Source organism: Petromyzon marinus, chromosome 49 (assembly GCF_048934315.1).
Source record: "Petromyzon marinus isolate PM22_M1 ecotype Great Lakes invasive population chromosome 49, UKy_Petmar_22M1.pri1.0, whole genome shotgun sequence".
Classification (NCBI taxonomy): domain Eukaryota; kingdom Metazoa; phylum Chordata; class Hyperoartia; order Petromyzontiformes; family Petromyzontidae; genus Petromyzon; species Petromyzon marinus.
Window position 1 is genome coordinate 1,378,775 of NC_133715.1, and position 15,978 is coordinate 1,394,752.

The 15,978-nt window shown below is 50.2% G+C and overlaps 1 protein-coding gene across 1 annotated transcript in view; it reads right to left on the reverse strand.

Annotated features, from left to right (window-relative positions):
• Positions 1-416: 416 nt before the first annotated feature.
• Positions 417-15,978, reverse strand: part of TMEM39A (transmembrane protein 39A) — a 30,759-nt gene continuing 15,197 nt past the window's right edge. The window contains exons 7-10 of the mRNA XM_032972766.2: positions 5,771-5,948; positions 4,641-4,828; positions 4,078-4,198; positions 417-3,267 (exon numbers count right to left, since the gene is read on the reverse strand). Coding sequence (XP_032828657.2) covers positions 3,016-3,267; positions 4,078-4,198; positions 4,641-4,828; positions 5,771-5,948 — 739 coding nt within the window. The 3' untranslated portion in view covers positions 417-3,015. The remainder of the gene's footprint in view (positions 3,268-4,077; positions 4,199-4,640; positions 4,829-5,770; positions 5,949-15,978) is intronic.

Genomic DNA, 15,978 nt, shown 5'->3' on the forward strand with positions numbered 1-15,978 from the left:
GTTTTATATTTTTATTATTTTGTTTCCCTTCTACGTGACTTTACCGAAAGAAACAAGAATAGTTAAGTTTAAGTTTATTAGTGCGCTGAGAGGGGAGGCACGCAGGCCCACTTCCTCCAAACATTCAACAGAAACGGCCGCTCCCACCTCGCTCACACGCCACGTTCCAAGTAGGTTTATCGAGGCGGAGGGAATGGCGCTGCAGTGGTTAGCGCGCTGCGCTTTGAACTTGCCGACGGGACTTTGGATTCGCGGCCACCACCGACACCAGCGGCGGAGTGATATCAACCGGTCCTGCCCCCCCCTCGCATTGACCAGCGTGGTGAAGTATGGTCAAACAGCTGCCAGGATTGACAGGCGAGCGCAGCCCTTCACTGAGCAGTGGTTTGACAAAAGAGCTGTGAAATCTTACATGCTTATCATTATTATTAGTACATTTATATGACACCAACATGAGGCAATTGTACAGAACGTGTCTTGAATCACAATGTCGCACGCGCCCGGACTCGATCAGCTGACACACAACGTGTGAACACACGGGCGGCAATGTCACCGTGAGAGCCACATCGGCAGCAATGAGGCCAAACCCCACTGCTCTCATGTGTCAAGTCCTGGCACCCAGCCCCCGTGTGTCAAGTCCCAGCCCCCGTGTGTCAAGTCCTGGCACCCAGCCCCCATGTGTCAAGTCCCAGCCCCCGTGTGTCAAGTCCTGGCACTCAGCCCCCGTGTGTCAAGTCCTGGCACCCAGCCCCCGTGTGTCAAGTCCCAGCACCCAGCCCCCGTGTGTCAAGTCCTGGCATTCAGTCCCCGTGTGTCAAGTCCTGGCACCCAGCCCCCGTGTGTCAAGTCCCAGCACCCAGCTCCCGTGTGTCAAGTCCCAGCCCCCGTGTGTCAAGTCCCAGCACTCAGTCCCCGTGTGTCAAGTCCCAGCACCCAGTCCCCGTGTGTCAAGTCCTGGCGCCCAGTCCCCGTGTGTCAAGTCCTGGCGCCCAGCCCCCGTGTGTCAAGTCCTGGCACCCAGCCCCTGTGTGTCAAGTCCCAGCACCCAGCCCCCGTGTGTCAAGTCCCAGCCCCCGTGTGTCAAGTCCTGGCGCCCAGCCCCCGTGTGTCAAGTCCCAGTCCCCGTGTGTCAAGTCCCAGCACCCAGTCCCCGTGTGTCAAGTCCCAGCACCCAGCCCCCGTGTGTCAAGTCCTGGCACCCAGCCCCTGTGTGTCAAGTACCGGCACCCAGCCCCCGTGTGTCAAGTCCCAGTCCCCGTGTGTCAAGTCCCAGCACCCAGCCCCCGTGTGTCAAGTCCCAGCCCCCGTGTTTCAAGTCCTGGCACCCAGCCCCCGTGTGTCAAGTCCCAGCACCCAGCCCCCGTGTGTCAAGTCCCAGCCCCCGTGTGTCAAGTCCCAGCACCCAGCCCCCGTGTGTCAAGTCCCGGCACCCAGCCCCCGTCCTGGTGCCGAGCGCGCCACCAAGGATCTCGCCGGTGACCCGTCCGTTGAGGCGGCCGTGGCGTGCCGGAGGCGGTGGGGGCTGCCGCGTGGCGACTGCGTGCGCGCATCCTCTCAAGCGGACTTGTTTTTTAATGCTCCGTATATGTTGCCCTGCACGGTCACCTCGTATCGACATTCGCGAGATAAACCTCACTGCCAACGCCCTCCACCCTCCGCCCGATCACGCAGCGACCTCTAAGATCAGCCCTGATGACGGTGTCCGACCAGCCGGCCCTAGGTCTTCCCCTCGGTCGCCGGCCTCGTGGGGACCGCTCCAACGCCGCTCTTAAGAAACACTTGCATGAGAGAGGGGGGGGGGGGGGCAATGTGGAAAGCCAACGAGCGTCACGCCCAGAGGGGTCAGCCTGTGACGTGCGAACCGGTGGTGGAAGATGGCTGCGAAGCTTCCAGCTGGCGCTCGTAACCACCAACATGCCGATTGCATCAAGAACGTGCAGCGTGTGCAGCGTGTGCAGCGGGTGCAGCGGGTGAATCGGCTCAGCGGGTGATGCGTGTGCTTCTTACCCGCTAGGACCGTGTCCGGCCACGACGCTGAATACTGGTCGAGGCACCTGCACTGCCCCACGCTGATAAGGCGAAGCTGTCGGCAGGGGAAAGTTGCAGCCAACTCCATTGTTGTACTCTACTTCTATTCTACAAGGACTATCTATGCTCCCCGCCTTCACCAGCCGGCCGACGCGGTAAAGTTCACATGACCCGCACCTTTGTGGGGGAGGGGAGGCTCTCATCCAGCAGGGGCCTGACTCGCTCACCACTTACACATATACACATCTACACACACCTCTTACACACATACACATCTACACACACCTCTTACACATATACACATCTACACACGCCTCTTACAGCACACGCACCGACTACGCCGCTCAAAACTCGGCGCCGCATGGCGGGCACGGTGGCAGCCGCGGCAGTGCGGCGACGTGCCGATCAGAAAACTGGCCGAGGCGCCGACTTTCAAGGCGAGGCGTCACTGACGGAGGGCTCATCGACGCGGCAGGGGAGATACCGGCGTGTCCCCGCACACAAAGTTACCGCAGGAGCACCGGGAACCGCCGCACGTCGATCCTCGCCGCCGACAGGCGAGCCGGGCAACGAACGCGGCCGCATTTCCCACAACCCCCCTCCCGCCCTCCGAGTTTTCCTCGCGAAACCGGCGGCCGGGGAGACGGAGCGCTCTCGAGCCGTCCCCCCACTTCGCGAGAGAACGCTCGGCCTGGGACGCGGCATGGTGGGGGGGGGGGCTTACCCACGCGTCCACAACGCGAGAGCCGCTCGGTCGCATCTTCCTTTCAAAAGTCTCGTCGGGGGGAAACATCGCTCCATATTTACAAGACGAGGCCAAGTCACGTTCGCGCCGCACCTTCGTCGGAGCGGGGGACGATGCGGTCGCACGCGTCGCCTCCGCTCTCCGGGTTCACGCGTTGGTGCGCGTCGCTGGGGAGGGGGGGCGAGGGGGGCGAGGGGGCGGCGCCGGGAGCCCGGGCGCCGGCGTCGCGACCGCCCGGCGGCTCAGCCGACGGCCGAGCCGCCGGCCGCGTGGGCGGCGGCGTGGGGCGAGTCGCGGCCGTAGGCGCGCCCCAGCAGCAGGCGGTCCCGCAGCAGGCGGAACACGAGGCAGTAGTTGGCGAAGAGGAGCAGCGCGGCCGACAGGGCGTGGTTCCAGCGGTCCGAGCGCGCCAGCCAGTACAGCTGGTACACCACGACGCCGCCCTCCAGCGCCAGCAGCGAGTTGAGCACCCTCAGCGGCTTGTGGAAGAGAAACTGGGGGAACGCGCGCGGGGAACGGCCGCGTCAAACGGGAAAAGTGTGCCACCCGTTCCGATGGAATCGATTTAAAATGTTTCCATTGTTGTACAAGTACGAGTTGCTGGGAAAGGACAACTAACTAAACAGAAAAAGCACTTCTAAAGATTCTTGTTTTCCATCGAGATCATTTATAAATGCATAGCTCCAGTGGCTTCCTAATATCGATTTGCCTTTCATCAGCAAGTGGCGGAGAGGGACGCAGCGGTGAAAATTCCACATCCCTATGGCACATACCAGTTTCTGTAACCTTCGGCATAGCGCATATACCCGATGAGAAGCGCAATTCACTCAGTAATGTGTTCGCCCGCCCTGATAAGGGAGGCACGCTCATATAAAGAATGCCCACGACGGTGCGTTCGGGTTTTGCGAGTCAAACCGCCATCCACTTACTCCACAGTGTGACATTTATAAACTAGCGCCTTGATCTCCCTCAAAATCACCCCAACGTACACCGGTGCCGTCACACCGTGGGACGTCAGGCGGAGTTGAACACGTCCTGTACTATTTTGCTGTACTCCAATGCACCGACACCTATGCTCTCTCTGCGTGTGCCAAACGCGAACCGAAACCAGCGTGGTGAAGTACGGTAAAAATAACCCAAGCGGCGAGCGGACCGCAGAGCCGGCCGTCTCCACGCGCAGCGTTTGACTCAGGCGAGTCTCGCGGTTTGCCCCCCCGAGGCCCGTCGAAGAAGGCTGCGGCACGTGGCGGCCGGCGCCCCCCCCCACCCAACCTCACCCCTCCCCCCCCGGGCGGCGCACTCACGTAGAAGCGCGAGTGCGACGCGTCGGAGGGCACGGCGACGTTGCAGGAGCCGACGGCCTTGTACAGGCCCTTGTTGTGCCGCACCAGCACTCCCTGGGGCCAGATCGTCGTCTCCGACCAACTGCGCACGGTGGCACGGGGCGACAGACAGACATCCCCCGCGGGGCCTCAGCAGCCTGGTGGGGCGACAGCCGTCAGCGAGACTGTACGGAGGGCGGCAGGGTGCCGCGTGGGTGGCGTGTGTGCGCCACGTGGGTGCCACGTGGCGCACACATAGCACCCACGTGGGTGCCACGTGGGTGCCACGTGGGTGATGTGTGAGAGCCACGTGGGTGTCTCGTGGATGTCTTGTGGGTGCCAAGTGAGTGGCGTGTGGGTAATGTGTGATGGACGTATGGGTACTGTGTGGGTGCCGTGTGGGTACCGTGTGGGTGCCGCATGGGTGGTGTGGGTGGCGTGTGGGTGTCGTGTGGGTGTCGTGTGGGTGGCGTGTGGGTGGCGTGTGGGTGTCGTGTGGGTGGCGTGTGGGTGTCGTGTGGGTGCCATGTGCACGGCTGGCGTACGCGTGCTGTGGCGTGTGGCTGTAGGCGCCGCTCTCCAGGCGGTGCCAGCGGCCCAGGTGGGTGGCGGCGCGGTGAAGCAGGTCGCAGTAGCGCGGCGGCAGCAGCTGCGAGGTGAGCATCACGAAGGTGTTCACCCACACCAGGATGAGGTGCTCGCACGACCAGCGCATGTCGTAGTACTGCGTGCTCTGTGGACGACAAACGTCCCCCGTGTAGCCTTTTGGGGGGTAGGTGCTGTTAGCGAGCACGTATGAAGGCTGGGTCAGCACTCGAAGGAGTACTCACTTGCGGCCGAGTTGACCTAGGGGAGGCCCAAGATCAGATCAGATAATCGTCAGTGGTTTTGGCTGACGCACACACGCACGCTCAAACATGCACGCGGTCTTTAGATTGAGTGAGACAGTGAGGAAAAGTGACCACGACTGACTTCATGAAAAGTTGCACTCACGTTTCACTTAAAACGAGGTTTCCTGTAGCCACTTTACCATTCGTGTTTACCAAGATATTATTTATACGTGCCAATGCATTGATCAACGTTTCGCTCAAACTGTTTCGAGTTTCATCAGATAGTGAGCTCGGAAACCGAGTACAGTCACAGCCCGATTTACGTCTCCCCCTTCTGCGTCGTTTCGTAAACACATCGTCACTTTATTATTATTATTATTAACACCGCTACCAGATTCTCGTCGCCCCCACCCGGCACTTACGTCACTGACAGCATTGTCGTCCATCCTTTCTCGTTATCCGTCCCTTCTCTCAGCCTTCGCTTCCACCACCCACTACTGCCCTGTAAACGTCGTTTACATATCTGTCATCGCAGTTTTCATGAACGCATTCCCCGACGTCAACCGGTGTGTTCAGAGCACTCATTTTATTGACTGTGACGATGACGACGAAGACGACTTGGTGATCGAGCGTGGCAGCCGAGGGAGGCAACGCGCCCCGAGGAGACGAAGCGATGGATTCAGCTCGCGGCACAGGCGCCAGGCGCACACCGCTGTGCCGCAGCGGGTACACCGCGGTCAACCATGGCGGGGAGGGGGGGGGGAGGGAGGGGGGGAGGGGGGGAGGGAGGGGGGAGGGAGGGGGGAGGGAGGGGGGGGTTCGCCCAGTGGAGCAGAGACGCTCACCTTGACGAAGCACAGCGGCAGGAAGGCGACGTAGTAGGCGCTGAACAGCGAATTAAAGAGGATCTCCTTGATGCGCTTGTTGAAGTCGGTCTTGAGCATGTGCACCTCGGCGCGCACCAGGCCGGGCGACAGCACACACGCGTGCGTGGGGATGCTGTCCCCGCTGTGGAACTGCTCCCTGCCGACGGGAGGGACACCGATCGGCACGGAGCCGCCCGGCACGCACCGCGCAGCGGGCCTCTGTCTCCCCCCCCCCCCAAACCTCTCCGTTACCCTGGGCGGGCCATTGGCGTCCACGAGATGATGGATCCATCCTTTCGGGATCTTTGTTGAGCTATCATCTTTGGCCAGGTCACTTCTGAAGAATAAGTGAATTCCACAGTGGGCTTAGCCTGCAAGGATGGGGATGGTTTAGTTTTATAAGTGAATACCTCAGTGGGCTTAGCCTGCAAGGATGGGGATGGTTTAGTTTTATAAGTGAATACCTCATTGGGCTTAGCCTACAAGGATGGGGATGGTTTAGTTTTATAAGTGAATACCTCATTGGGCTTTGCCTGCAAGGATGGGGATGGTTTAGTTTTATAAGTGAATACCTCAGTGGGATTTGCCTGCAAGGATGGGGATGGTTTAGTTTAATAAGTGAATACCTCAGTGGGCTTAGCCTGCAAGGATGGGGATGGTTTAGTTTTATAAGTGAATACCTCAGTGGGCTTTGCCTGCAAGGATGGGGATGGTTTAGTTTTATAAGTGAATATCTCAGTGGGCTTAGCCTGCAAGGATGGGGATGGTTTAGTTTTATAAGTGAATACCTCAGTGGGCTTAGCCTGCAAGGATGGGGATGGTTTAGTTTTATAAGTGAATACCTCAGTGGGCTTAGCCTGCAAGGATGGAGATGGTTTAGTTTTATAAGTGATACCTCAGTGGGTTTAGCCTGCAAGGATGGGGATGGTTTAGTTTTATAAGTGAATGCCTCAGTGGGATTTGCCTGCAAGGATGGGGCATGGTTTAGTTTTATAAGTGATTACCTCAGTGGAATTTGCCTGCAAGGATGGAGATGGTTTAGTTTTATAAGTGAATACCTCAGTGGGCTTAGCCTGCAAGGATGGGGATGGTTTAGTTTTATAAGTGAATGCCTCAGTGGGCTTTGCCTGCAAGGATGGAGATGGTTTAGTTTTATAAGTGAATACCTCAGTGGGATTTGCCTGCAAGGATGGGGATGGTTTAGTTTTATAAGTGAATATCTCAGTGGGCTTTGCCTGCAAGGATGGAGATGGTTTAGTTTTATAAGTGAATACCTCATTGGGCTTTGCCTGCAAGGATGGGGATGGTTTAGTTTTATAAGTGAATACCTCAGTGGGATTTGCCTGCAAGGATGGGGATGGTTTAGTTTAATAAGTGAATACCTCAGTGGGCTTAGCCTGCAAGGATGGGGATGGTTTAGTTTTATAAGTGAATACCTCAGTGGGCTTTGCCTGCAAGGATGGGGATGGTTTAGTTTTATAAGTGAATATCTCAGTGGGCTTAGCCTGCAAGGATGGGGATGGTTTAGTTTTATAAGTGAATACCTCAGTGGGCTTAGCCTGCAAGGATGGGGATGGTTTAGTTTTATAAGTGAATACCTCAGTGGGCTTAGCCTGCAAGGATGGAGATGGTTTAGTTTTATAAGTGATACCTCAGTGGGTTTAGCCTGCAAGGATGGGGATGGTTTAGTTTTATAAGTGAATGCCTCAGTGGGATTTGCCTGCAAGGATGGGGCATGGTTTAGTTTTATAAGTGATTACCTCAGTGGAATTTGCCTGCAAGGATGGAGATGGTTTAGTTTTATAAGTGAATACCTCAGTGGGCTTAGCCTGCAAGGATGGGGATGGTTTAGTTTTATAAGTGAATATCTCAGTGGGCTTTGCCTGCAAGGATGGAGATGGTTTAGTTTTATAAGTGAATGCCTCAGTGGGCTTTGCCTGCAAGGATGGAGATGGTTTAGTTTTATAAGTGAATACCTCAGTGGGATTAGCCTGCAAGGATGGGGATGGTTTAGTTTTATGAGTGAATACCTCAGTGGGATTTGCCTGCAAGGATGGGGATGGTTTAGTTTTATGAGTGAATACCTCAGCGGGCTTAGCCTGCAAGGATGGAGATGGTTTAGTTTTATAAGTGAATACCTCAGTGGGATTTGCCTGCAAGGATGGGGATGGTTTAGTTTTATAAGTGAATACCTCAGTGGGCTTAGCCTGCAAGGATGGAGATGGTTTAGTTTTAGAAGTGATACCTCAGTGGGCTTAGCCTGCAAGGATGGGGATGGTTTAGTTTTATAAGTGAATACCTCATTGGGTTTAGCCTGCAAGGATGGGGATGGTTTACTTTTATAAGTGAATGCCTCAGTGGGCTTTGCCTGCAAGGATGGAGATGGTTTAGTTTTATAAGTGAATACCTCAGTGGGATTAGCCTGCAAGGATGGGGATGGTTTAGTTTTATGAGTGAATACCTCAGTGGGATTTGCCTGCAAGGATGGGGATGGTTTAGTTTTATGAGTGAATACCTCAGCGGGCTTAGCCTGCAAGGATGGAGATGGTTTAGTTTTATAAGTGAATACCTCAGTGGGATTTGCCTGCAAGGATGGGGATGGTTTAGTTTTATAAGTGAATACCTCAGTGGGCTTAGCCTGCAAGGATGGAGATGGTTTAGTTTTAGAAGTGATACCTCAGTGGGCTTAGCCTGCAAGGATGGGGATGGTTTAGTTTTATAAGTGAATACCTCATTGGGTTTAGCCTGCAAGGATGGGGATGGTTTACTTTTATAAGTGAATGCCTCAGTGGGCTTTGCCTGCAAGGATGGAGATGGTTTAGTTTTATAAGTGAATACCTCAGTGGGATTTGCCTGCAAGGATGGGGATGGTTTAGTTTTATAAGTGAATATCTCAGTGGGCTTTGCCTGCAAGGATGGAGATGGTTTAGTTTAATAAGTGAATACCTCATTGGGCTTAGCCTACAAGGCTGGGGATGGTTTAGTTTTATAAGTGAATACCTCATTGGGCTTTGCCTGCAAGGATGGGGATGGTTTAGTTTTATAAGTGAATACCTCAGTGGGATTTGCCTGCAAGGATGGGGATGGTTTAGTTTTATAAGTGAATACCTAAGTGGGCTTAGCCTGCAAGGATGGAGATGGTTTAGTTTTATAAGTGAATACCTCAGTGGGCTTTGCCTGCAAGGATGGGGATGGTTTAGTTTTATAAGTGAATATCTCAGTGGGCTTTGCCTGCAAGGATGGAGATGGTTTAGTTTTATAAGTGATACCTCAGTGGGCTTAGCCTGCAAGGATGGGGATGGTTTAGTTTTATAAGTGAATACCTCAGTGGGCTTAGCCTGCAAGGATGGGGATGGTTTAGTTTTATAAGTGAATACCTCAGTGGGCTTAGCCTGCAAGGATGGAGATGGTTTAGTTTTATAAGTGATACCTCAGTGGGTTTAGCCTGCAAGGATGGGGATGGTTTAGTTTTATAAGTGAATGCCTCAGTGGGATTTGCCTGCAAGGATGGGGCATGGTTTAGTTTTATAAGTGAATACCTCAGTGGGATTTGCCTGCAAGGATGGAGATGGTTTAGCTTTATAAGTGAATACCTCAGTGGGCTTAGCCTGCAAGGATGGGGATGGTTTAGTTTTATAAGTGAATGCCTCAGTGGGCTTTGCCTGCAAGGATGGAGATGGTTTAGTTTTATAAGTGAATACCTCAGTGGGATTTGCCTGCAAGGATGGGGATGGTTTAGTTTTATAAGTGAATATCTCAGTGGGCTTTGCCTGCAAGGATGGAGATGGTTTAGTTTTATAAGTGATACCTCAGTGGGCTTAGCCTGCAAGGATGGGGATGGTTTAGTTTTATAAGTGAATACCTCAGTGGGATTAGCCTGCAAGGATGGAGATGGTTTTGTTTTATAAGTGAATACCTCAGTGGGATTAGCCTGCAAGGATGGGGATGGTTTAGTTTTATGAGTGAATACCTCAGTGGGATTTGCCTGCAAGGATGGAGATGGTTTAGTTTTATAAGTGAATACCTCAGTGGGATTTGCCTGCAAGGATGGGGATGGTTTAGTTTTATAAGTGAATACCTCAGTGGGCTTAGCCTGCAAGGATGGAGATGGTTTAGTTTTATAAGTGATACCTCAGTGGGCTTAGCCTGCAAGGATGGGGATGGTTTAGTTTTATAAGTGAATACCTCATTGGGTTTAGCCTGCAAGGATGGGGATGGTTTAGTTTTATAAGTGAATGCCTCAGTGGGCTTTGCCTGCAAGGATGGAGATGGTTTAGTTTTATAAGTGAATACCTCAGTGGGATTTGCCTGCAAGGATGGGGATGGTTTAGTTTTATAAGTGAATATCTCAGTGGGCTTTGCCTGCAAGGATGGAGATGGTTTAGTTTAATAAGTGAATACCTCATTGGGCTTAGCCTACAAGGCTGGGGATGGTTTAGTTTTATAAGTGAATACCTCATTGGGCTTTGCCTGCAAGGATGGGGATGGTTTAGTTTTATAAGTGAATACCTCAGTGGGATTTGCCTGCAAGGATGGGGATGGTTTAGTTTTATAAGTGAATACCTAAGTGGGCTTAGCCTGCAAGGATGGAGATGGTTTAGTTTTATAAGTGAATACCTCAGTGGGCTTTGCCTGCAAGGATGGGGATGGTTTAGTTTTATAAGTGAATATCTCAGTGGGCTTAGCCTGCAAGGATGGAGATGGTTTAGTTTTATAAGTGATACCTCAGTGGGCTTAGCCTGCAAGGATGGGGATGGTTTAGTTTTATAAGTGAATACCTCAGTGGGCTTAGCCTGCAAGGATGGGGATGGTTTAGTTTTATAAGTGAATACCTCAGTGGGCTTAGCCTGCAAGGATGGAGATGGTTTAGTTTTATAAGTGATACCTCAGTGGGTTTAGCCTGCAAGGATGGGGATGATTTAGTTTTATAAGTGAATGCCTCAGTGGGATTTGCCTGCAAGGATGGGGCATGGTTTAGTTTTATAAGTGAATACCTCAGTGGGATTTGCCTGCAAGGATGGAGATGGTTTAGTTTTATAAGTGAATACCTCAGTGGGCTTAGCCTGCAAGGATGGGGATGGTTTAGTTTTATAAGTGAATGCCTCAGTGGGCTTTGCCTGCAAGGATGGAGATGGTTTAGTTTTATAAGTGAATACCTCAGTGGGATTTGCCTGCAAGGATGGGGATGGTTTAGTTTTATAAGTGAATATCTCAGTGGGCTTTGCCTGCAAGGATGGAGATGGTTTAGTTTTATAAGTGATACCTCAGTGGGCTTAGCCTGCAAGGATGGGGATGATTTAGTTATATAAGTGAATGCCTCAGTGGGCTTTGCCTGCAAGGATGGAGATGGTTTAGTTTTATAAGTGAATACCTCAGTGGGATTTGCCTGCAAGGATGGGGATGGTTTAGTTTTATAAGTGAATATCTCAGTGGGCTTTGCCTGCAAGGATGGAGATGGTTTAGTTTAATAAGTGAATACCTCATTGGGCTTAGCCTACAAGGCTGGGGATGGTTTAGTTTTATAAGTGAATACCTCATTGGGCTTTGCCTGCAAGGATGGTTTAGTTTTATAAGTGAATACCTCAGTGGGATTTGCCTGCAAGGATGGGGATGGTTTAGTTTTATAAGTGAATACCTAAGTGGGCTTAGCCTGCAAGGATGGAGATGGTTTAGTTTTATAAGTGAATACCTCAGTGGGCTTTGCCTGCAAGGATGGGGATGGTTTAGTTTTATAAGTGAATATCTCAGTGGGCTTAGCCTGCAAGGATGGAGATGGTTTAGTTTTATAAGTGATACCTCAGTGGGCTTAGCCTGCAAGGATGGGGATGGTTTAGTTTTATAAGTGAATACCTCAGTGGGCTTAGCCTGCAAGGATGGGGATGGTTTAGTTTTATAAGTGAATACCTCAGTGGGCTTAGCCTGCAAGGATGGAGATGGTTTAGTTTTATAAGTTATACCTCAGTGGGTTTAGCCTGCAAGGATGGGGATGGTTTAGTTTTATAAGTGAATGCCTCAGTGGGATTTGCCTGCAAGGATGGGGCATGGTTTAGTTTTATAAGTGAATACCTCAGGGGGATTTGCCTGCAAGGATGGAGATGGTTTAGTTTTATAAGTGAATACCTCAGTGGGCTTAGCCTGCAAGGATGGGGATGGTTTAGTTTTATAAGTGAATGCCTCAGTGGGCTTTGCCTGCAAGGATGGAGATGGTTTAGTTTTATGAGTGAATACCTCAGTGGGATTTGCCTGCAAGGATGGGGATGGTTTAGTTTTATAAGTGAATATCTCAGTGGGCTTTGCCTGCAAGGATGGAGATGGTTTAGTTTTATAAGTGATACCTCAGTGGGCTTAGCCTGCAAGGATGGGGATGGTTTAGTTTTATAAGTGAATGCCTCAGTGGGCTTTGCCTGCAAGGATGGAGATTGTTTTGTTTTATAAGTGAATACCTCAGTGGGATTAGCCTGCAAGGATGGGGATGGTTTAGTTTTATGAGTGAATACCTCAGTGGGCTTAGCCTGCAAGGATGGAGATGGTTTAGTTTTATAAGTGAATACCTCAGTGGGATTTGCCTGCAAGGATGGGGATGGTTTTGTTTTATAAGTGAATACCTCAGTGGGCTTAGCCTGCAAGGATGGAGATGGTTTAGTTTTATAAGTGATACCTCAGTGGGCTTAGCCTGCAAGGATGGGGATGGTTTAGTTTTATAAGTGAATACCTCATTGGGTTTAGCCTGCAAGGATGGGGATGGTTTAGTTTTATAAGTGAATGCCTCAGTGGGATTTGCCTGCAAGGATGGGGCATGGTTTAGTTTTATAAGTGAATACCTCAGTGGGATTTGCCTGCAAGGATGGAGATGGTTTAGTTTTATAAGTGAATACCTCAGAGGGCTTAGCCTGCAAGGATGGGGATGGTTTAGTTTTATAAGTGAATATCTCAGTGGGCTTTGCCTGCAAGGATGGAGATGGTTTAGTTTAATAAGTGAATACCTCAGTGGGATTTGCCTGCAAGGATGGAGATGGTTTAGTTTTATAAGTGAATACCTCAGTGGGATTTGCCTGCAAGGATGGGGATGGTTTAGTTTTATGAGTGAATACCTCAGTGGGCTTAGCCTGCAAGGATGGAGATGGTTTAGTTTTATAAGTGAATACCTCAGTGGGATTTGCCTGCAAGGATGGAGATGGTTTAGTTTAATAAGTGAATACCTCAGTGGGATTTGCCTGCAAGGATGGGGATGGTTTAGTTTTATGAGTGAATACCTCAGTGGGCTTAGCCTGCAAGGATGGAGATGGTTTAGTTTTATAAGTGAATACCTCAGTGGGCTTAGCCTGCAAGGATGGGGCATGGTTTAGTTTTATAAGTGAATACCTCAGTGGGATTTGCCTGCAAGGATGGAGATGGTTTAGTTTTATAAGTGAATACCTCAGTGGGATTTGCCTGCAAGGATGGGGATGGTTTAGTTTTATGAGTGAATACCTCAGTGGGCTTAGCCTGCAAGGATGGAGATGGTTTAGTTTTATAAGTGAATACCTCAGTGGGATTTGCCTGCAAGGATGGAGATGGTTTAGTTTTATAAGTGAATACCTCAGTGGGATTTGCCTGCAAGGATGGGGATGGTTTAGTGTTATAAGTGAATATCTCAGTGGGCTTTGCCTGCAAGGATGGAGATGGTTTAGTTTTATAAGTGATACCTCAGTGGGCTTAGCCTGCAAGGATGGGGATGGTTTAGTTTTATAAGTGAATGCCTCAGTGGGATTTGCCTGCAAGGATGGGGATGGTTTAGTTTTATAAGTGAATACCTCAGTGGGCTTAGCCTGCAAGGATGGGGCATGGTTTAGTTTTATAAGTGAATACCTCAGTGGGATTTGCCTGCAAGGATGGAGATGGTTTAGTTTTATAAGTGAATACCTCAGTGGGATTTGCCTGCAAGGATGGGGATGGTTTAGTTTTATGAGTGAATACCTCAGTGGGCTTAGCCTGCAAGGATGGAGATGGTTTAGTTTTATAAGTGAATACCTCAGTGGGATTTGCCTGCAAGGATGGAGATGGTTTAGTTTTATAAGTGAATACCTCAGTGGGATTTGCCTGCAAGGATGGGGATGGTTTAGTTTTATGAGTGAATACCTCAGTGGGCTTAGCCTGCAAGGATGGAGATGGTTTAGTTTTATAAGTGAATACCTCAGTGGGCTTAGCCTGCAAGGATGGGGCATGGTTTAGTTTTATAAGTGAATACCTCAGTGGGATTTGCCTGCAAGGATGGAGATGGTTTAGTTTTATAAGTGAATACCTCAGTGGGATTTGCCTGCAAGGATGGGGATGGTTTAGTTTTATGAGTGAATACCTCAGTGGGCTTAGCCTGCAAGGATGGAGATGGTTTAGTTTTAAAAGTGAATACCCCAGTGGGCTTTGCCTGCAAGGATGGAGATGGTTTAGTTTTATAAGTGAATACCTCAGTGGGCTTAGCCTGCAAGGATGGAGATGGTTTAGTTTTATAAGTGAATACCTCAGTGGGCTTAGCCTGCAAGGATGGAGATGGTTTAGTTTTATAAGTGAATACCTCAGTGGGCTTAGCCTGCAAGGATGGGGATGGTTTAGTTTTATAAGTGAATACCTCAGTGGGCTTAGCCTGCAAGGATGGAGATGGTTTAGTTTTATAAGTGAATACCTCAGTGGGCTTAGCCTGCAAGGATGGGGATGGTTTAATTTTATAAGTGAATACCCCAGTGGGCTTAGCCTGCAAGGATGGGGATGGTTTAGTTTTATAAGTGAATACCTAAGTGGGCTTAGCCTGCAAGGATGGGGATGGTTTAGTTTTATAAGTGAATACCTCAGTGGGCTTAGCCTGCAAGGATGGGGATGGTTTAGTTTTATAAGTGAATACCTCAGTGGGCTTAGCCTGCAAGGATGGGGATGGTTTAGTTTTATAAGTGAATACCTCAGTGGGCTTAGCCTGCAAGGATGGGGATGGTTTAGTTTTATAAGTGAATACCTCAGTGGGCTTAGCCTGCAAGGATGGGCATGGTTTAGTTTTATAAGTGAATACCTCAGTGGGCTTAGCCTGCAAGGATGGAGATGGTTTAGTTTTATAAGTGAATACCTCAGTGGGCTTAGCCTGCAAGGATGGAGATGGTTTAGTTTTATAAGTGAATACCTCAGTGGGCTTTGCCTGCAAGGATGGAGATGGTTTAGTTTTATAAGTGAATACCTCAGTGGGCTTTGCCTGCAAGGATGGAGATGGTTTAGTTTTATAAGTGAATACCTCAGTGGGCTTAGCCTGCAAGGATGGGGATGGTTTAGTTTTATAAGTGAATACCTCAGTGGGCTTAGCCTGCAAGGATGGGGATGGTTTAGTTTTACAAGTGAATACCTCAGTGGGATTTGCCTGCAAGGATGGGGATGGTTTAGTTTTATAAGTGAATACCTCAGTGGGCTTAGCCGGCAAGGATGGGGATGGTTTAGTTTTATAAGTGAATACCTCAGTGGGCTTAGCCGGCAAGGATGGGGATGGTTTAGTTTCATAAGTGAATACCTCAGTGGGCTTAGCCTGCAAGGATGGGGATGGTTTAGTTTTATAAGTGAATACCTCAGTGGGATTTGCCTGCAAGGATGGGGATGGTTTAGTTTTATGAGTGAATACCTCAGTGGGCTTAGCCTGCAAGGATGGAGATGGTTTAGTTTTATAAGTGAATACCTCAGTGGGATTTGCCTGCAAGGATGGAGATGGTTTAGTTTTATAAGTGAATACCTCAGTGGGATTTGCCTGCAAGGATGGGGATGGTTTAGTTTTATGAGTGAATACCTCAGTGGGCTTAGCCTGCAAGGATGGAGATGGTTTAGTTTTATAAGTGAATACCTCAGTGGGCTTAGCCTGCAAGGATGGGGCATGGTTTAGTTTTATAAGTGAATACCTCAGTGGGATTTGCCTGCAAGGATGGAGATGGTTTAGTTTTATAAGTGAATACCTCAGTGGGATTTGCCTGCAAGGATGGGGATGGTTTAGTTTTATGAGTGAATACCTCAGTGGGCTTAGCCTGCAAGGATGGAGATGGTTTAGTTTTAAAAGTGAATACCCCAGTGGGCTTTGCCTGCAAGGATGGAGATGGTTTAGTTTTATAAGTGAATACCTCAGTGGGCTTAGCCTGCAAGGATGGAGATGGTTTAGTTTTATAAGTGAATACCTCAGTGGGCTTAGC